Here is a 22,373-nt window from a genome sequence, read left to right as displayed (position 1 = left end):
CTCTCTCCCCTGAATTCATTCACACCCAGCACGAGTCTCAGTAACCATGCGCCCTTCTGTACTGTATGCTGCATATTCATATGTATGTTGCATATTCTTCTTTGTGACTGAATTGCTGCTGTTTGTGAGATTAAATCCTCCCCTTTCATATCACACACTCCCATTGGTTCATGCGAATTCACCAACCCCCGTAAAGAGCCAATTTACAGTGCTGCTTTATTTTGTGCACTGTATAACTGTCCATACAAGTACTAGAAACTTGGGTGCCACCCTGTGCACATGTTTTCTATTACTTTGTGAATTAAGGCAGAGGAGAAGTGATTACGAAAAGTGCATCTCTGCATTGCTGACAAGAACAACTTTGTATTCATTATACTGTACACTGAAGGGACCATGGCCAGTGTTGCAGATAAATTGGCAACTGGAGCAGCCCGAGGGGATCTAGTGCTGGTGAGGGGGATGCTGGAGAGGGGAGCAGACCCCAATGCTACTAATTCACTGGGGAGGACACCCATCCAGGTAAGTAGGTGCAGAAGGGGGTGGTGAAAATAAGAAAGGGTAATATAAAAAATCCTAAAATATTCCCCAATCACTGCAAAAGGAGGTGAGATTTTGGGGGCCCTAATTAATTTATGATTATTATGGTACCTGATCATGAAGACTACTGCAGTCACATGATGAAATCTACGTTTTATGATGCTACGATTCAGCACAAAAACACAGCTACAATATATCACATGCAGAACAAACATATTTGAGTTTTTACCAGTCAGTGGATAAAAATACAACAGGAAACAAAAATTAGCTTTAAAGATAAGTGGACGAAAGTACATGAAAATATGCATACTGTAACATTAATGTTACAAAAATCAAAAACGATTTTTGGCCTTTGATATATAAGGGCAGTGCCTCTCTTTGTTTAAACGGGAAGTTGATTTTCTGTCATTTTATTTTATTTCATAAGATATAATTGCAGCCTTTGATTTGTGTAGTAGTGTGGTTAATTACTAATCTTGATCTTTGCACAAGCAAACATAAAAGGTAAATTATTAATTAAGTAGATAACATACATGTAATTTTAAATTATTATTATTATTATTATATTTTTCCTGTTACTATTATTCCAGTTTTTGCATATAATTTTTTTTTCTAAATAACTACTGATTTAATAACTTTCTTTTTACCATATTAATTGAATAAATATTTTTTAAAGTACAGCATTTATAGAAACATACCAATGTCATTATAGATATCAAACAACAATGCAATTGTGACATAAAGGTGCCATTTCAAACCGCCTTTATCTTTAAGTTCCTAGCCTGATCAAGTTTTTGGTTAAATTATCCAGTAGTTTTAATTTTTCATTAATTTCGTGAAAAAAATAAAATAAGTTTCATGTTTCTTATGTTTTCAGTGGTGTGTACAGTGTTTAACTGTATATTGCTAGTTTAACGTGCACTGGTCATAAAAAATTACATTACATTGTTACAAGTACAACTAATTTATCAATTATGTTAAAGCAATATATATATATATATATATATATATATATATATATATATATATATATATATATATATATATATATATATATATATATATATATTGCTTTAACATAATTGATATATATATATATATATATATATATATATATTATATATATCTCAGATTTGAGTTTTGCTAGGAATGAATTATACATTGGTTTCAGTTTTCTTAAAAAAAAAAAAAAAGAATGAACTTTTTTCTAAATTTTTCTACTAATATACTGTACATATATGCATATATACATATGACATTGCAGTGTTTGTTCGATTTGCGACAGTGATACAGAGGAGACTGCATTCGTTTTGTTGTGTGCGTGGGAGAAAGGAATGAATTCTCATGTGTGATATTAACACATTTCAGAATACATTTGAGGTAGTCAGAATCTGAAAGTATTACATGGAAAACATGAATATAATGCTCCAAACTGCCAGGTATTTCCTCCTAACTTCATCTAACTACACACAGAAAGGAAAACCAGAACAGCAGGAAATGTTTAGCAAAACATGTGAATTGCACAGTGAGCTTTCTAATTTCCACCTATTGGAGATATCATCAGTGTCCCGTTCTAACCTTACTTTGTAATTTCCCACCATATAATAATACAATTGATACTGTCGAATTTCAGTGTTTTTTTGTTTTGTTGGATTATTAAGCTCAACATGCCTCCGAAGTGGTTAACAAATATAACATTTTAAAAGCACAATAAAAAAAGAAAACAGGTTCTTCGTGCATTTTTATAGCTTCCATATTATGCTCACAATATATAATATGTGTGCGTGTGTGTGTATGATATATATATATATATATATATAATTTGTCAATCACATACATGTCACAATATTGTAAAAGCCGTGTGAGTCAGTAATTTTTATTGAAATCCCCCTATTTTCCTTTGTGGATTTTGAAAGGAAAGATAGCTGATTTTCTCATTTGCAACCAAGCTTTAAATCCCCATAAAACTTCCAGTGCTTCTCATGTCTACTGAGATCATTATCCCCAAATGTTCCATAACGCGCATCTCAGAAGAAATACCTACAGATATTTCTAGGTGGGTGAGGGAGGGGAGGGGGGGAGGAGACGTCCTTTTTTTGAAGGGATGTCTTCTGATTGATAAATAACGCGCTGATAGAGTAAATGTAGCACTGTACCATACTGTACACAAGTGGGAAATAATGTAACTGATGTGCTGCATTTGTAAAACGCTGCAGACTTAAGGAAGAGTCAGATCCTAAACATTTGGCGCATTATAAATGTATATTTACACACATACACATATACACACACACACATACACACACTTCTACATCACAAACATTCAGGGACCATTTAACACTTTAAGTCATAAATTGCATACTGCACAGAGGGCAGAGATAGGCTTCAGTCACCGATACATTCCAGGCTGTTTTAAAGAAAAACTTTTCTTGCTTTATCTATTGTAAAATCGCCCGAAGAAGAAATCAGTGTTTATCGAAATCTCCCACAAATAAAAGCATTTTGTTAGCCACAGAATGGTATCGCGTATTTGTTTTTGAATATATATATATATATATATATATATATATATATATATATATATATATATATATATATATATATATATATATATTGTATATAAAAAAACAAGAAAACAGCACACAGCCCTAGTGCATTACCAAAAACAATGTAATTTATTATAAAGAATAAATGATAGACAATGCCCACTTTCAAAAAGAATAAAAGAATAAAAACAGAGATCACATAAATATCTTTATATCTGTATGGCGGTACCGCTTTAATTGCCCTCCGCCAACTGAGAGAACCTCCGGATCAAGACTAAAGCACCACCTGCCTGGATGCACAACGCTGCGGGCAACAAGAGTCCTCCAACACCAGCGCCAATAGCCACAATGCCCGATGTAACAGCAATGTTGGTGCAAGTCAATCCGTTCCTCTCAAGGTTACAAGCCACGTGTTTGGAGAAAAATCCCTTCGATACACAGGTCGTGCCTTATAATAGCGTCACCCAACGCATTTTGTCAGCATCAGCTGACTTCGTCAGGGGGCCGGATGTCAGGCAATACACCCAATTTAAAGATAATACTAATAGAATTTCATTGGTCAGCAGTTCGTGGCAGCAAACTATTGGTTGCCACTCAGACAACACATAGCCTAATTTGATAAAATGCTTAAAACAATAAATAAATATAAAGTACTTAGAAATAACTTATTTGAGATGCAAAGATTTCAGAGACACAGTAACATTAATAAAAAGAGCAGGTAAACTCCAACTGGTGCAAATACCTGCACAGATGACTATGATGATAAAATGCACGGAACAATTAAAATAACATATATAAAATCTCAACAAAGAGATGAAGGGTAAAAAACAGAACAAATAAATATCAAGAGATTCCTGACATATATACCTCAAAGCAATGGAAATGTCATAGATTGTAATATGGCACTAAAAAGAAAAAAGAAAAAGAAAAGAATAAAAGAATAAAGAAAAAAAAGAAAAAAATATAAAAATTAAAATAGACAAAAAGAAAAAAAGAGAAAAAGGAGAGGGGAGAGGGGAAGGGAAGGAGGAAAGGGGGGGGGGGGGAGAGGGAAGGGAAGGAGGAAAGGGGGAAGGGAGAAAGAGGAACAGAAAAGAGAAAAGGAAAATAGGAACAATTAATATGGTAAAATTAAAGAATAACACCTGATAAAAACAGAAAGCTAATGAAAACCACTAAATGATCAGAGGGACTAAACTATAGTGTTAATTTCTAGATTCTCATTAAGACCCTATGGTACTACACAATTTAACTTAAACATCCAGTAACTTTCTCTCCTGGAAAGAAGTTTGAAACGTTCACTAGCGAACACATTTGGGGGTATTACCTCCAGTCCCATTATCTTTAGACCCTCAGACCATTTGTCATGAACTATTAAAAAATGTTTGGAAACATAATGGTTGGTGACGCCATTAATAATACTTCTATGTTCCAAGAAGTGTGTACGTAGGGGCCTAGTGGTCCTCCCCACATAATGTAGGCCGCAACCACAGGCCAGCAAGTGATCAAGCAGTTCATAAAACCCTTAACTTTGTAAGGGCCGTTCTATAGTGGCGGGGCGTGCTATGCCATGCGCGCGCACGGCAGTTATAGATGGCTAGGGTTAGTCAGCCCTTCTATACAATGGCCGCACGCGCGCGCACGGCAGGGAGCAGGGAGCTGGCAGATGTGGTGAAGACGGGGAAAATCATCTTTTCGCGCAGTTACCGGCGCTGAATGTATATATATGTGTGTATGTGTATATATGTATGCATGTGTATGTATGTGTGTGTGTGTATATGTGTGTATGTGTGTATGTCTTTGTGTGTCTGCACAAATTTAATAAATATTTTATTTTTACCAATTTTTTTTAATAAATAATAAATTACACATACATACACACACACATATACATACATACACATAAATACACACATAAACACACACAAACACTGTACCTTCACAGCTCTCACAGTATACTTACAAAAAACATGCAGCACGTGCACGCGCCTTCGAACAGGCACACACGCGCGCACGGCCGCACACATTATTTAACAGCCCTAAGAGGGACTACCAAGAATTGAAGAAGAAAATTTATTTTTGCAGTTCATAAATGGACATGTGATGCATCTTCCACAACCACACTTGAAGTTACCTTCCGGTTTAAATGTTAAGTGTTTTGATCTTAGTCGGAGAAAGTAGATTCTTAATACTATTGGCCTTTCTATAGACAATTGTAGGTCTATTTTCCAAATTGTCTACCAGAACTGGATCTCGAGAGGAACGGCCCAATGTTTCCTTATGATAGCCTCTAAAGGTCGAGAAGAGTTGCTATATTTAGTTGAAAACACTGTGCACCCACTCACAAAGTCCTCTTTGTCATTGAAATTACCAGTCCGTTGGTTTTTTGAAACATGGAGAAGATCGTCCCTATCTGACTTCGCTGCTCTAAGAAAGGAATCCTCTACCAGGGTCTTGTCGTATCCCTTGGAAATGAACCTCTCTTCTGCTGGGTTCCAATTTGCAAGAAACAGCGCAAACTGCCGAAACCCCTCCCCCTTCCTTGCTCCTAATTGGACTATACTATCCACCAGGGGGAGGAGCTGGGTGTGCCCTGATGGAGCAAACAGGATGTGAGGAGCCAGATACACTTGCACTTCAGCCACACCAGTTGTGCCTACCAAGCTGCCTCGAATTGTTCCAGCATGGAGAACCATGGCCAAGTCTACAAAGTGACCCGGGGCGTCTTGGTAATCAAAGACTCACAGGAGACCCTCCTACTAGGGGTCTGTCCTCTGTGCGATTACCCAGGCGGACAACTACAGATGATGGGGAGTTGCCCGGTTTGCCGAGTACCTCATCTCAAGACTAGGCCTGAAGCGACCCAAGGGTATGATCTGGTTATGAGCATTACGGAGCTGCACACTTTGTATCAACTGGTACGCAAGCTGTCGCTATTAGCCCAGGGATCTGCGGACGATGCTGCTCGCCACTATATTATCATGGTCTATGAGTTATTCTATCCTGACTTGCAAGTAGTATCCACTTACCCCGCGTCCGAGATGAGCATGGAACTCCCCTCCGCGAGGCATGGTGGCCGGAAAGAAGGCTCTCTACTGGGTCCTACCACCTAGGTGACTGCCTTCTAGAACGTTCCTGATGCCACTTCACCACCGGAGCCGTCCCTCCCTGTGTCCGGCGTGACATCTGCGATTAATAGTCTGCTGTCTGAGCCCCGCGGAACCGCCCCGCCACCATACTGTGAGGTGCTGTCTGCGGCTGCTGCTCCGGTAAGCTGCTCCAGGAGGGAGGGACCTGCGAAAGGGACCACCGTCGATGAGTCGGAGGCTGATGACATCCCCGAGTTATCGGCCGATACCTCCCACAATCCCGAGTCTGCTGCGGAGCTGCAGGTTCGAGAAGTCATGGCGGGTGAGCCTTGGGAGTTCCCCCATGTGGACCCGCACTGGGACCAAGTGGAGATGGTGGCATATGTGAAAGAACTACACCACCAAGAGATGCGCAAGGCCCGCGCATGAGCTGTCGCATATGTGAAGGCTGAGGAATGACACTATAACACACTGGGGTTGTTGGAAGAATTCGGCCGGAACTACTCCAGATGCCAGTACCATCGCACCAGTTGCTGCTCCATGTCAGGAATCGGCGTTCCCCTCACTCCCCACACAGAGCACTCCCTCCCCGCAGGGAGCCCGTGGACACACGAAACAATCCTGCCTTACCGGCCGCCACGGCTCCTCGCCCCTGCCGCCGTCGCGGGATCACTCACCTCGGCGATTCCTCTGCTCAGCGCCGGGCGCGCCCACGCCCTCCTGCACACACACCTGCACGCATACCTGCACCATCCACTGGCTCGGTTCACACGCGTACACGAGTTACGGAGTGTGCTCAGTCTGCACACTCTTATTCCCGTCCCCCGGACCTCAGGCTTCGCCCCCACACACTGCACAGGCATACTCAGGTTACTAACAAGACTCACCTGGCCTGTTATGCCTGCACCAATCTGCAGTGTCTCCCTGTAGCTCTTCCTGTCCCGCCTCCGTTCCTAATTAGACCTTCCTGCTTTATCTAGCTCCTCTCTGCTCTCAATCTTTGCTCGACATAGTCTCTGTATGGAAGTACTTCTGGATTCTCTCAGTGTTTTCACAGGTTCTGACGCAGCTCGTACGACTACCCCCTCTGGCTCTCGATCTCGGCACTCCTTGGACAACGCTCACTCTGGTAACCCCTTGAACACGGCTTGGACTACGACCTATCTCCACTCTCCACTCCCTGACTTCGGCAAGGCATCATTCACTCTATCTCTACAACCGGTACCGGCAAGTATTGTCTTCCTTACTACACCTGGCCTGGCAATGCTTCATACCACACTCCGGACATGCTCCCTTTGCTGCGGGTGCGTGTATTACCACTTCCCCCTTCAGCTCAGGGGACAGGTCTGGGCTGCGGGCAGCACCGGCGTAACATTATGTCGAGCCCACAAGACGCAGACCAGACCGAACTTCAACAGTTTCTCTCCAATCTGCTTCAGCAAAACCAGGCCATGGCGGATCAAATTGTGGCACTTACACGCCAGGTCGCAGTACTCTCAGACAGGGTACCGACCGCGACCCCGCCAGATGTAAGCCCCCACTCCGCAAGCGCAGTTAGCAGCTCAGATGTAAGGATTCCTCCCCCCAAGCCTTATGCAGGTGAACCGCAAGATTGTAGGGGTTTCCTAAACCAGTGTGAGGTGCAGTTTGAGATGGCCCCCCATCTCTAAAATACTGATCGCAAGAAGGTAGCCTACATTTATAACCTCCTCACTGGCAGCGCCCTGGCTTGGGCTTCCCCGGTTTGGGAGCGACGTTCTGACCTTACCCAAGATTACCCGGCATTTAAAGCCAAGTTTCAACAAGTATTCGATTCTTCCGCTCGTCGGGAGATGGCATCTGTTTCTCTCCTCCAGATCACTCAGGGACGGCGAATGGGGACAAGGGGCTCTCGTCTCCGTGTTCTAGCAAGGCCTGGCAGATCCCATCAAGGATGAACTCTCTCGCCAATCCAGGCCGGATCGGTCCTCATTGATTTGGCTGTCCGAGTGGATCAACGTATCCAGGTACGCCGCTCAGAGCGTCAGCGCACTTGCGTCCATAACTTTCAAGTTCCATTCTCCAGTACTCCCAGCAACACTCCTGTTCCCCCAAGTGCTACCATACCTCTTCGTCCTGCACTGGAGTTGCCAGAGCCAATGCAATTGGGGGTACAACGCATCTGCACACCGATACGGCAGTTCCGCCACGTCGGGGGATTGTGTATCTACTGCGGATCCATGGAACATCTGGTTCGGGAGTATCCACTGCGTCCCGAGAAACGGGAACACCCAGTGAGTACAGAGGGGCTCTCTTACGTTTCCAGTCTCCCTTTACTTCTACCGCCACTTTCATTGACTCAGGAGCTGGAGGAAACTTCGTGGATCTTGAATTCGCCAGGTTAAACCGCATACCACTCGTGAGAAAGAAGGTTCCCTTCGCACTCGGCGGTATCGATGGACGTCCTCTTACCCCGGCCCACATCTCCTTAGAGACGGCTCTTTTGCTTCTGTCCTCACATCTGCACAAGGAGACCTTAGTTGTCGATGCTATTCACGCTCCTGGGATACCCATCACCCTTGATCTTCCTTGGCTACAGCTTAACAATCCTCTCATTGACTGGACTTCCTCTGCTCCCATTTCCTGGAGGCCGAGGTCAGGCAAGACTCATCAACTGCTGGCCAATACCTCTGTTCCCGAAGTTATTCTACCTTCCGTTTACCATCAATTCCGGGACGTTTTCAATAAGGTACAGTCAGACCTCTTGCCGCCACACAGGACTTACGATTGTCCGATCGATCTAGTTCCAGGTTACTCCCTACCCAAGTCCAAGACCTACCCCTTGTCGTTACCAGAATCTCACGCTATGGATGAATATATCCAGGAGAATCTCAAGAAAGGCTTTATTCGTCACTCCAATTCCCCAGCAGGGGCTGGGTTTTTCTTCGTCAAGAAAAAGGACGGGTCGTTGAGGCCTTGCATCGACTACAGGGGTTTAAACCACATCACTTTTAAAAATCGTTACCCCCTTCCCCTTATTACCGAACTGTTCGATAAATTACAGGGGGCCAAGATTTTTTCCAAGTTGGATCTACGTGGTGCCTATAACCTGGTGCGCATCAGGAAGGGGGATGAATGGAAGACAGCCTTCAACACACGTAGTGGACACTACGAATATCTGGTAATGCCTTTCGGCTTATGTAATGCTCCCGCTGTCTTCCAGGATTTCATCAACGACGTCTTTCGTAAGGTTCTCAATATTTTTGTTATTGTATACTTGGATGATATCCTGATTTTTTCCAAAGATCTCCAGGACCATATACGCCACACCTCCTACGTCCTTTCCTGTCTCCGTGAACACCATTTGTATGCCAAACTGGAGAAGTGCACCTTTCATCAGACCTCTACTCCGTTCCTGGGGTATATCATTTCCGATGAGGGGTTTATGATGGACTCCGGTAAACTTCAAGCAGTCACTGAATGGCCAATACCCAACTCTCTCAAGGCCATACAACGTTTTTTAGGGTTCGCTAATTACTATCGTAAGTTTATACGGAGATTTTCCACCATTGTGGCACCCCTCACTGCGCTCACCAAAAACAGAGCTGATCCTTCTGCTTGGTCATCTGAGGCCATCTCCGCCTCCAAGAGACTCAAGGAAGCCTTTATATCTGCACCTATTCTCCGTCATCCCAACATCGAACTTCCCTTCATCCTGGAGGTCGACGCTTCTGATTGCGGCGCTGGTGCCGTTCTTTCACAGAGACCCACGCCCCAAGATAAGTTACATCCCTGTGCATATTTTTCCAAGAAATTCTCGTGTGCCGAGAGGAACTATGACGTGGGTAACAGGGAACTTCTGGCCGTGAAGATGGCTCTTCAAGAGTGGAGTTTTTCTTTGGGGTGAGAAGGGAGCGATCCAATCAGGAGCACCTCATGAAAAATAAAAAACATAAAAAACAATAATAGTGTAGTATGTTAATATAATATGGGCTAGATGCAGGTCTTGGCTCTTGAGGATTTTCTACTTACAAAATGTAAGAAAAAGTAGTGCTTTTTTCTGACTCAGTCAGGAGGTGTGTATGTAATTGGTCTACATCCAATATATCACATTTGCAAGATAAAACAATGACAAAAACTATATTTGAAGAAAAAGATAAACGGAGGGACTTCGAATACTTAAAAGAAAAAGAGAGAATAAAGGAGAGAGACTTTAGATTAGAAGAGGAGAGACGAAGAGAAAAGGAGAGACAGAGAGAGAGGGAAAGACAGAGAGAAAAAGAACTCAGAATCAGGGAAGAAAAAGAAAAAACTATCAGAGATAGAGACATCCACAGACATAGAGAGCAACAGAGAGATAGAGATTTTGCCTATCATAGAGAGCAGAGAGAACTAGAACAAAGGGAAAAAGAACAAAAAGATAAGGCACACCAAAGAGAGAGGGAAACAAGAAGAGAAAATGAGATGAAGAAGGAAAGGGAAGAAAGGAGAAGAGAAAGGGACAGATACCATCTAGATAGACAACAGAGAACGAGCAGGTCTAGATCACCTATTGGAGCAACTGGACCCAAAGCTTTTTTAGACATAGACACAACTCCCAGTATCTGGGAGATACCAAACTCATATACCCCTCCGAAAGAAAGGAGGGACCCAAAGGTATATCACAAAAGAGAAACCATCAGAAAGGGAAACGAGGAAGAAAAAGGAAAAGGGAAAGAATAAACAAAATAAATGATAGAGACACAAAAAACATTTTTAATCTAAGCACATTTGAGCTAACTGTACCCCAACAAAATTTAATTTCCAAAGGACTTTCTTTCGCACCAACTGTAGGACCAAGTAATTTTGAACTTTTTTTGGATGCTAATCGTTATTTACGCAAACTAACTGTTAAAAGATTCTTTCAGAGCAAAAATGTGGAATCACGATTACATACTGTCAATCCCATAAAAGAACCTGACGAGAGTAAATTTAAACATACAACATTAAAAAACAAGTCAACTTTCTACCCTACTTATTACAAAGGAAAACATTTAGAGGTATTCTATGATCTCATTGTGAAAGACTTTGAAAAACTGTCAAAACATACAAAATTTACAACAAAAAACAATCTTACTAAAGATGAAAGGAAGGCTCTAGAAGAAATCACTAAAAATGAGAATATAGTTATAAAACAAGCCGACAAAGGCGGGGGTACAGTAATAATGAAAAGAGACAATTATGTTAAGGAAATCTACCGCCTATTAGGCGATAAAGACACATACGAAATTCTGAGAAAAAATCCAACAGAAAAATTTAATAAGGAGTTAAACATTCTGTTAGAAAGAGGAAGAGATACAGGCATTCTGACAGAATCTGAATATAAATTCCTATATAACAAAACCCCACAAATTCCAATTCTATATATTTTACCTAAAATCCACAAATGTCTCAAAGATCCACCAGGTAGGCCGATAATTTCTGGAATAAATTCACTTACAGCAAATTTATCGGCCTATATTGACAGTTTCCTCCAGGATTATGTAAAAAATATAACCTCATACCTGAAAGATACCACTGACATTATAAAAATTCTAGAAACGGTTGTATGGAAGGAAGATTATTTATTGGCCACTATTGATGTCAGTTCCTTATATACGTCTATTGCTCATCATTTAGGATTGCAAGCAATTGAATATTTCCTCAAAAATGATCCGGACATACACGATTTACAAACTCAATTTCTCCTGGATGGTATTAAATTTATTTTAGAAAATAATTTCTTTTTATTTGATAACATCTTTTATGTCCAGAAATGTGGCACCGCCATGGGAACGAGGTTTGCCCCCAGCTACGCAAATCTCTTCATGGGATTTTGGGAGGACCAAACAATCTGGTCCGGGGCCGAGCTGGGGGGGAACCTTGTCCTATGGCGGCGCTACATTGATGACATCATTTTAATCTGGCAGGGAGATAGACAAAGTTTAGAACAATTTATTTTAAATTTAAATATAAATAATTTTAATCTTAAATTCACCCATACAATAAGCGAATCGTCTATAGAGTATCTTGATTTAAACATTTATATAGAAAGCGGAGTAATAAAAACTAAAACACACTTTAAAAATGTCGACTGCAATAATTTCATTTTAAGATCAAGTTGTCACCACCATCAGTGGATGGACGGAGTCCCTTATGGTCAATATAGGAGACTTCGTAGAAATTGTACCGAAGACAACATTTTTGATGACCAGTGCAAAATTTTAGAAAACCGTTTTATAGAGAAGAAATATAGCCAAGAGATTTTAGATACAGCATTTACAAAAGCTAGGAATCTAGAAAGAAAAGAACTACTCGAACCCAAAAATAAGTCTTCCATTGTAAATAATAATGGTTATGAAACAGCTTTCTTAACAACCTTTAACAAAGAAGCAAAAAATATAGGGAAAATTTTACGTAAGCACTGGCATGTTTTAAAATCAGATACTATTTTAAGTGAAATTTTACCGGAGATCCCAAAAATTATTTTCAAAAAGGCACAAAATATGAAAGGTTTAATAGCACCAAGTACTCTAAAAATAAAAAAAGAAGATAACCAGAGTTGGCTTAAAACCCAGACAGGTTTTTATGGATGTATATCATGCAAAGCTTGCCAACATAAAATGAAGGAAAAAAACAGCTTTATATGTAATAAGAGTAAAGAAACATTTAATATTAAACAATATATAAACTGCTATACGGACTTTGTGATATATGTCCTTCAATGCCCCTGCGGGCTACAATATGTAGGGAAAACATCTAGACCAATACGTACCCGCATCCTTGAGCATTTGAGCAATATAAGAAGGGGAATTTTAACACACAGCGTCTCAAAACATTATGCTAAATACCACCAATCCAACCCCGATAGTTTAAGATTTATAGCTATAGAAAATGTGAAACAGCATTGGAGGGGACGCAGTAGAGAGGTGGATCTTAGCAAAAGAGAAATGTTCTGGATTCATAAGCTTAATACACTGATTCCAAACGGTTTGAATTCAGATTTTGAGATTTTACCCTTTTTACATACATAATGACTATATATATTTCATATTTTTGTATACACTTTTTTATCTCTATTTTTATCTAATTCACATTTTTCTTTACATTTTTCTTTACATTTTTCTTTACATTTTTCTTTATTTTTAGGCATTTTTATTTATCATTTGAAGTTTTTAACATTATGTATTTAAAATGATGAATTCACTGCTTATTAAATATGTGTAAGGGATGACTTAACTTAATTTATATACTAAATCCAAACAATAGATGTTTTTTTAGCAATTTTAGACTAATGCTTTTTTAAACAAACCTCTGCATATTTTAAACAAAATTAAATAATATTGTGGTCTAGATCTGTTTGTATTAATTGAATCAATCACTGATGCATCTTTCTCTTTTTCCCTTTCTCCCCCATACTCATGATGTCATAAGCACTTTATTAATTTTATTTCCATTTATTAATTTATTTATAATACTATTTTGAATATTTGTTTTATTGTAGGTAGTCATACTATTAAATGAGGTTTTTAATCATTAATTTTTCTTGTTTTGATAATTAATTGAATGTTATTAAAATTGAATATATGTTTTATATTGTTTTGGACCACAGAGTCTAGTGTGCCTATGAATAGGCAAACCTGTGGGTTAATTTTTGTGTGCAAGTTAGCTAATTTGCATAGTTAATATGAAGCCAATTAGGGGATCTCATATAAATATAAGGCACTGACCCTAGACGTCATAATGCTCCTGACGAAGCTGTATGTGTCAGCGAAACGCGTAGAGCCGTTCAACTAGCTGCAGCTGCCTCCAAAAGAGAAGACGCCGGACGCAAGAACCCCCAGGCTGACTTTCCTCCAGTGCCGCCATCAATATCCAACGGATGCGGTCCACCCGCGAAAGCGAAAGTGACGTCAGACGCCGTCGCTGGCGACACACTTTGCCACAGGAGGAAGACTGGGAGAAAACACTGCCGCAAACAAGAGCATTCATTTGCTAAAGAAACCTTTACATGTACATACAATTGTACTTAGTGTGAGTACTATCCTTATTCCTCAATATATAAACGCTTTATATTTACCATCTGCACTACTGGGCTATATCTGTTTTGTTTCAATTGCATGAACCGAATGGAGATTTGAATGCTAACATCCCTGGAATAGAAGACCAATTACATACACACCTCCTGACTGAGTCAGAAAAAAGCACTACTTTTTCTTACATTTTGTAAGTAGAAAATCCTCAAGAGCCAAGACCTGCATCTAGCCCATATTATATTAACATACTACACTATTATTGTTTTTTATGTTTTTTATTTTTCATGAGGTGCTCCTGATTGGATCGCTCCCTTCTCACCCCAAAGAAAAACTGCATCTGTGGGAAATCTTAGCAAATTTCCTAGAAAGGTTGAGAAGTATCCGGTTGGGTAACATCTTATGTACATTTGTATTTTAAATTTGTATATCACTGTTTATATTTAAGGAAATTGTGGCGCCTATGCGAATCATTTAGAGTACATTGTTTCTTCAAGAGTGGAGACACCTGCTAGAGGGGTCAAAAGAGCCATTTACTATTCTCACGGACCACAAGAACCATCTTTACATAGAGAACGCTCGACGCCTTGGTCCACGACAGGCTCGTTGGGCCCTTTTTTTTTCTCGTTTCTATTTTCACCTTTCCTATATCCCTGGGACCAAGAACGTAAAGGCAGACGCACTCTCCCGAATACATTCTTCTGAAGAGAGGCCAGAGGAATCTTTGGAGACTATCCTTCCACATGAGAGGATTCTCGTCACGTCTTCTTTCAAGAATCTTGACAAGATTTTGCACTCCCAGAGACGCATTCCCAAGGACTTGGTCGTTCCCGACAACAAACTCTTTGTACCATCCAAATTTGTTCCAGAGGTCCTGTCTTGGGGTCACTCCTCTAAATCTGCAGGTCATCCAGGTTTTAAGAAGACTACTGATCTCATTCGTCGGAATTTCTGGTGGCCAAGGATGTCTCAAGATATTCTGGAGTTTACCAGCGCATGCCCCACGTGCGCTCAAAGCAAGACTCTCCGTCAAAAGCCTCAGGGTTTTTTGTTACCCCTTCCAGTTCCCGACCGCCCCTGGTCCCACATTTCTATGGACTTCATCGTGGAGTTGCCCAGGTCCAGAGGAATGAACACTATCTTGGTGGTCGTGGACAGGTTCTCGAAGATGTCCCATTTCAATCCACTTAAAGGATTACCCACCTCCCCCGCCCTTGCTGATATCTTTACGGAGCAGATTTTCCAGATTCATGGGATCCCTTCGTCCATTGTTTGACAGAGGTTCTCAGTTCGTATCCAAATTTTGGAGAGCTTTCACGAAGAGAATGGGCATCTCTTCTTCTTTCTCTACCTCCTATCATCCTCAGTCCAATGGACATACGGAGAGAAGCAATCAATCCCTGGAGAAGTACCTGAGATGTTTTATATCCAATTTCCAGGATGATTGGGCTCAACTCCTCTCTTGGGCAGAGTATGCCGTCAATTCTGCAAAAAACGAGTCCAACCGGGAGTCGCCCTTCTTTATAAATTATGGGTTCCACCCTCCCTGTCTTCCCATCCCCAACATTCCTTCTGGAGTACCAGCCGTAGATGAATGCATTTCTTCCCTCCAAACCGCATGGTCCAGGATTCAGTCTACCCTTCTCAACTCCTCCCGCAGATCGAAACTACAGGCCGATCGTCGTCGTCGTTCGGCGCCCAGTTACAAACCAGGGGATTTGGTTTGGCTAACCTCTAGGAATATCCACCTCAAGGTACAATCTCCTAAACTGGCACCTAAGTTCCTGGGTCCCTTCCCTATTTGTGAAAAAATCAATCCCGTGGCATTCCGGCTCCAACTACCACCCAGTATGAAGATTCCCAATGTCTTTCATGTGTCCCTCTTAAAACCATTTATCTCCATTCACTTCTTTCCAGATCAGACTCGTAAACCGGATCCCATTACTGTACAAAATAACGAGGAATACGAAGTTCACTCTTTTTTGGATTCTCGCCTATCCAGGGGTAATGTCCTTGATTCATATTTACGTATCCTTCTGTTCTTAAAGCAGCAATCTTGGCTGTTTTTTTTTGTTTTTTAACTCCTTGGTGCAGTGGAAGGGCTTTGGCCCTGAAGAGAGATCCTGGGTACCTTCAAAGGACATTCATGCCCCGGCCCTTCTTAAGTCCTTCAGGAAAAAGTTTCCAGAGAAACCGTTCTTGGACCATCCTGAAGCCGTTCCTGAAGAGGGGGGTACTGTCAGGAATCGGCGTTCTCCTCGCTCCCCACACAGAGCACTCCCTCCCCGCAGGGAGCCCCTGGACACACAAAACAATCCTGCCTTACCGGCCTCCACGGCTCCTCGCCCCTACCGCCGTCGCGGGATCACTCCCCTCGGCGATTCCTCTGCTCAGCGCCGGGCGCGCCCACACCCTCCTGCACGCACACCTGCACGCACACCTGCACCATTCACTGGCTCGGTTCACACGCGTACACGAGTTACGGAGCGCGCTCAGTCTGCACACTCTTATTCCCGTCCCCCGGACCTCAGGCTCCGCCCCCGCACACTGCACAGGCATACTCAGGTTACTAACAAGACTCACCTGGCCTGTTATGCCTGCACCAATCTGAGTTAAAGCCACTCCCCAAAGGATATAAATATTGGCACTTTCCTAAATTCTGGGTCCTTGTCATTCTCTCTCCTCCCTCTGTGGAGTGAGCAATATCTGCCCTCCATCTTATAAGGAGATGTGAGGAGAGGTCCAAAAGGCCTGACTTGGGCCTAAAGCCTGAGTCAGGGCACAGCTAGAAGGGAAGAATGTAATGGCTCTGTTATGAGATCTGCATGCAATAAAGACCAAGAAAATATAAAGGAGTGTGATTCACTGTCTGCTGAAAGAAGAATAGGTGTCAGTATGGGTCATCCCCTGCCATCACAGAGGATCCATGCTGACTGGAGGCTCTGCACCAAGCAAGAACAAAGGTAACCTGTGATCCTGTCCTGTTTCTCCCTGCAACATCGCGGAGCACTCAGCCCTCCTGTATACCAACAGGTACAGCCCAGCCCCTAATGAAGTAGCTGAAGAAGCATACCCACCCAATCTCACTTAGGGGGGGGGGGGGTGAGGGGTACAAGGGCTACACAAACACACACACACACACACATAGCAGACGTCATTGTTCCCTCTGATAATAGAGCACACAGATACAATATTTGTTTATAATAATTGTTTGTTCTTGTATAGAGCTGCTAGTTACAGTCCCTGCCCCAAAAACAATCTATGTTTTTTGGTGCCTAAGGCACAGGGAAATAAAGTGACTTGCACAAGGTCACAAGGAGCTGACACCAGGAATTGAACCTGATTCAAAGTGAGTGCCAGAGTCAGTATCTTTACTCACTGAGCTGCTGCTTCACAGAGATTCCATAAAATTCAATGGCAGTGATAATGCAGAATATCACAGCATATCTTATTAAACCACAAAATAGACAGTTATAACATTTGCTACATCTGTACACACACACACATCTACATGCACATATATACATATACATATTTTTAATTTTAAGTTGGATTCCGTTTTCCGTTTGTTTGTAAGTCAGAAACATCGAAATCTCCCAAACAGCACCACGTAGCACAACGAAACTTTTACTACATTCTGCTGCACATTTATATGTCAACGCAACTATTTAGAGCCAGGGTGGGCAACCCTGTCGCCATTCGCCACTTGTGGCGAATTGGCATTGAATCTGTTGCGAACAGGGCCGCCGGGACTCCCTGTGGGGGGAGGGGGATTTCTAACTTTCCTAACAGACGGCAGGGGGAGATGATATGCTGCGGTGGAAGATGGAATGCGGCGTGGGAGATGGTGTGCGGCACCGGACTGAAAGTATTAGCCATAACAATTACTTGAGTGAGAGTCAGAGCAGGACTGCAGGAGAGGTGCGCCATCTAGCAGCCTGACCCGGAACTTCCTGTCTGCTGCTACCTCACTGCTCCTCTCCCGGTGCTGCTCCTGCTCTGACTCAAGAGATTCTACAACCAGACAAGGTAGGCATGGATGGGAGGACTGGGAGAGATGTGAGGGGTCAGGGAGAGATTTGAGGGGGGCTGGGAGAGATGTGAGGGGGCTGGGTGAGATGTGAGGGGGCTGGGTGAGATGTGAGGGGGGCTGGGTGAGATTTGAGGGGGGCTAGGTGAGATGTGATGGGGGCTGGGTGAGATGTGAGGGGGGCTGGGAGAGATGTGAGGGGGGCTGGGAGAGATGTGAGGGGGCTGGGAGAGATGTGAGGGGGCTGGGAGAGATGTGAGGGGGCTGGGAGAGATGTGAGGGGGCTGGGAGAGATGTGAGGGGGCTGGGAGAGATGTGAGGGGGTTGGGGGTTGGGTCAGATGTGAGGGGGCTGGGTGAGATGTGAGGGGGTTGGGTGAGATGTGAGGGACTGGGTGAGATGTGAGGGGGCTGGATGAGATGTGAGGGGGCTGGGTGAGATGTGAGGGGGCTAGGTGAGATGTGAGGGGGCTGGGTGAGATGTGAGGGGGGCTGGGTGAGATGTGAGGGGGCTGGGTGAGATGTGAGGACCTGGGTGAGATGTGAGGGGGCTGGGTGAGATGTGAGGGGGAAGATGAGGAAAATAAAGATTTTACGCCACTACCACTACTAAAATGTATGTGTGTGTGTGTGTGTGTGTGTGTGTATGTATGTACAATATTAATAAATAATTTATTAAAGCATTTCTTTATTTATTTCAAACATATTTATAACACACACACATATACACACAGTACCTCACTCGCTCACAGCATACACAAAAAAAGCATGCGTCACGGGCACGCGTGTTCGCACGGGTGCACACACTATAGAACGGCCCTGAGAATTTATAAACTTGTTCAGTGTGTTTAAAATTTTCGCATGCGCAACATAATACCTCAATTTTTACATTGTGTGGCTATTTTCACTTCTTATTCGCCACACCTGTGGTTACCTTGAAAAATAAGTTGCCCACCCCTGATTTAGAGCTTCCAATGTCACTCACCTCCCAAATGATGGACATTCTAAGTTTCCCTCGGGTGTTCTGAAAATCTGTTAGAGCAGGAGTAGGCGGGGGCATGGCTACTAAGGGAGTGGGCGTGTCCTTGCCTTGATCGGAGCTCTGTGTGTGTCTCTGTGAGATGTGCGGGAGAAATCTGCCAGCCTGGGGGGGGAGATGTTCCAGCGGGGGGGGGGATATGTTCCGACAGCGGGGGGGAGACACACATAGACAGACACACACATATACACACACACACACACACAGACACACACAGACACACACAGACAGAGACAAATCTCACCCCGCACTAGATCCAGCAGCGGTGCTGTGGGGAGGCGGGGGCTGGGGAGATGTACCGCCAGCGGGGGGAGGAGGGGGGGACATATTACATTCCCTGGGCGAAGCCGGGTACAAAAGCTAGTATATATATATATATATATATATATATATATATATATATAATCAAAAAATAAATAGATGATACCGTTCTGTGGCTAACGAAATGCTTTTATTTGTACGAGCTTTCGAGATACACTGATCTCTTCTTCCGGCGATGGAAGAAGAGATCAGTGTATCTCGAAAGCTCGCACAAATAAAAGCATTTAGTTAGCCACAGAACGGTATCATCTATTTATTTTTTGATTATTGAAGCTCGGCTAACACGGTACTGATACCTCTACATGTATATATATAAATATATATATATATATATATATATATATATATATATATATATATATATATATATATACTGAATATACATAAACACACACACACATATACACTTACATACTCACACCACACATATAAACATAAACCCACATACATATACATTCTCAGGCAACCACCCACACCCATAAACACACACACACACATAATTACAAATCCCCCTTTACCATGTTATTATTGTTGGTTAGTACCCAAATGTAATACAGGCATACCCCGGTTTAAGGACACTCACTTTAAGAACACTCGCGAGTAAGTACATCTCGCTCAATAGGCAACGGCATCGCACGCATGCGCCAGTCAGCACTTCCTGAACAGCAATACCGTCTCCCTACCTGTACCGAAGCTGTGCGCAAGCAGGGAGAGTATATAGCCTGTTACACATGCGTTATTTACATCAGTTATGCACGTATATGATGATTGCAGTACAGTACATGCATCGATAAGTGGGAAAAAGGTAGTGCTTCACTTTAAGTACATTTTCGCTTTACATACATGCTCCGGTCCCATTGCGTACGTTAATGCGGGGTATGCCTGTATAATGTTTTAATGGTTTTGGAGATAGTAGAAATAATCAAAAATTTGGATCATATGAATTCAATGACTTCAGCCATAAAAACCTGCATTAAAACACAATCTCTGCCAGAGAGGCAAGTAATCAAAGGGTTAATTTAATTGCAACTCTTTGTTAAATACTATCTTCTATTAAAAATCAATCCCTACAGCCCAGTTAGCAATTATTAATCTGTGCTGCCAGAGAGACCTACAGTGCAATGTGTTACAGGCCCCTTTGGTATTGTTGTGAGCATTATTGCAGCCTAATGTCACTCATCTGAGTTCCTCAGTCTAACTTTTATTGGCAAAGCTGGAAGGACTGCAGATCATACAGGGCATATAAAGCAATGTAACAGTAAATGTGCATTGGACTGTACTAAGATTGCAATCACTTCATGTTGCATTTTCTCTAACACATAGGTGATGATGATGGGGAGTCCACATATGGCAGAACTACTAATCAGCTATAATGCAAATCCTAAAATTTGTGACTCTATCACTGGAACAAGCCCAGCTCATGATGCAGCCCGTGAGGGATTTCTGGATACTCTGATTGTGCTGCTGAGAGGTGGGGCAGATCTTTACGCACCACGTGATTGCTGGGGGAATCGAGCCATTGACTTGGCTCCATCCCATGTAGTGGCCAACCTGCACGCCCTGGGGATCATACCACCTCAAGTCAACTGAGAATGGATCCATCACTGTGTTTTATATAAGTAATTCTTGAATGTACAGTATTGTAGTAGACATATAGACAAACTTTAAAACTGGAAACTCTGTTCATGTGGTGGAACTAATAAGTGAATAAAGCATGATTTATTTACAAACTCCCACTTCAATTTTAAAGTAAATCGATCTAATAAATAAAATTAACATTTTAATTCTGTTCTTTTATAGCATAAACATTAATAAAATGAGGTGCTGCAGTGGGCATCACATGGTTGAGCTCCAATCGCTTGCGGACGCATGTATTCCTCCATTCTCTTCCAGCTTGTTTTTGTTGGCATCTGATGTCACTGGTAACACATTGCAACAGACATGTGTCTCCTCCACCTCCTCTAATTTGGAAAACAGTACCAGCAGCAAACCCTATGCATTTCGCTTGTCCAAAAGCTTCGTCAGGGGTTGGATGTGTCAGCCACTTCAGCACTCCATAGGCGTCTACCCCCCAAAATGTCTGACTCACCTATACACAACATGGTGGTGACTATATAGACTCTTCTCCTGTCTATCCCTCTTTGATGCTGCACTAATTTGAATTATGATGTAAGTGAGAATTGGGGCTACTGTGGCTTACAATATATTTTTTGCATTTTTCTAAAGAAGGCCGTGCTTGTCTATTTTTCTTGTCTTTCACATAACATAACTTTCTAATTGCAAGTCATTTTAGATCTGACTGTATCACTGTGATTTGTTTTAACATGATCATGTTTCAATTTCATGGAGTCAGAAGGCCATGTTTGGAATTGTTTGTTTCTGTTCTGCATTTGAACGCATATTCAAATAATTGCTCAATCTTTGCATAAATGTAGCTTGTGTTTTATCATTGTCAAAAATATATAAAGTATAATCTATATAAGAAATTATTAAACCACTCTTTAAATATTTGTGTTATATTTAATATTACTACTAATAATAATACATTATTTGTATTATTATTGTTGCTGTTTATATTTTTATAATTATTATTTATTTTTCAAAGAACGCATACAATAATGTTATACTGCACTGGTAAATAAGGAATAGTTTAATTGGCTGAGTCGTTGGCCCTCCCACCCCATCTCCCCCTCCTTTACTATACATCTCATAGAGACAAGTCCTGATCCTGACCATTTCCCCTCCCCATTACTTATCTTGGGTTGATCAAGAGGTTAGGCTG

At 42.1% G+C, this 22,373-nt stretch overlaps 1 protein-coding gene across 1 annotated transcript; it reads left to right on the top strand.

The window, feature by feature from the left end:
* Positions 1 to 251: 251 nt before the first annotated feature.
* LOC142492576 (cyclin-dependent kinase inhibitor 2A-like) lies at positions 252 to 22,037 on the top strand. The gene is made up of 2 exons (XM_075595331.1): positions 252 to 519; positions 20,915 to 22,037. Exons 1-2 carry the CDS (start codon positions 394 to 396, stop codon positions 21,179 to 21,181), a joined length of 393 nt encoding a protein of 130 aa, XP_075451446.1. The 5' UTR covers positions 252 to 393; the 3' UTR covers positions 21,182 to 22,037.
* The last annotated feature ends 336 nt before the right edge of the window (positions 22,038 to 22,373 follow it).

Source organism: Ascaphus truei, chromosome 1 (assembly GCF_040206685.1).
Source record: "Ascaphus truei isolate aAscTru1 chromosome 1, aAscTru1.hap1, whole genome shotgun sequence".
In the NCBI taxonomy this organism is placed as follows: Eukaryota; Metazoa; Chordata; class Amphibia; order Anura; family Ascaphidae; genus Ascaphus; species Ascaphus truei.
The sequence above is the reverse complement of the archived record's forward strand: the minus strand, read 5'-3'. Positions and strand labels throughout refer to the sequence as shown.

What these genes read in the sequence shown, in the direction of transcription:
- LOC142492576 (XM_075595331.1), top strand. Translation starts at nt 394, where the DNA reads ATGGCCAGTGTTGCAGATAAATTGGCAACTGGAGCAGCCCGAGGGGAT. An exon ending in TGGGGAGGACACCCATCCAG is followed by an intron (nt 520 to 20,914) that starts GTAAGTAGGTGC and finishes TCTAACACATAG; the next exon opens with GTGATGATGATGGGGAGTCC.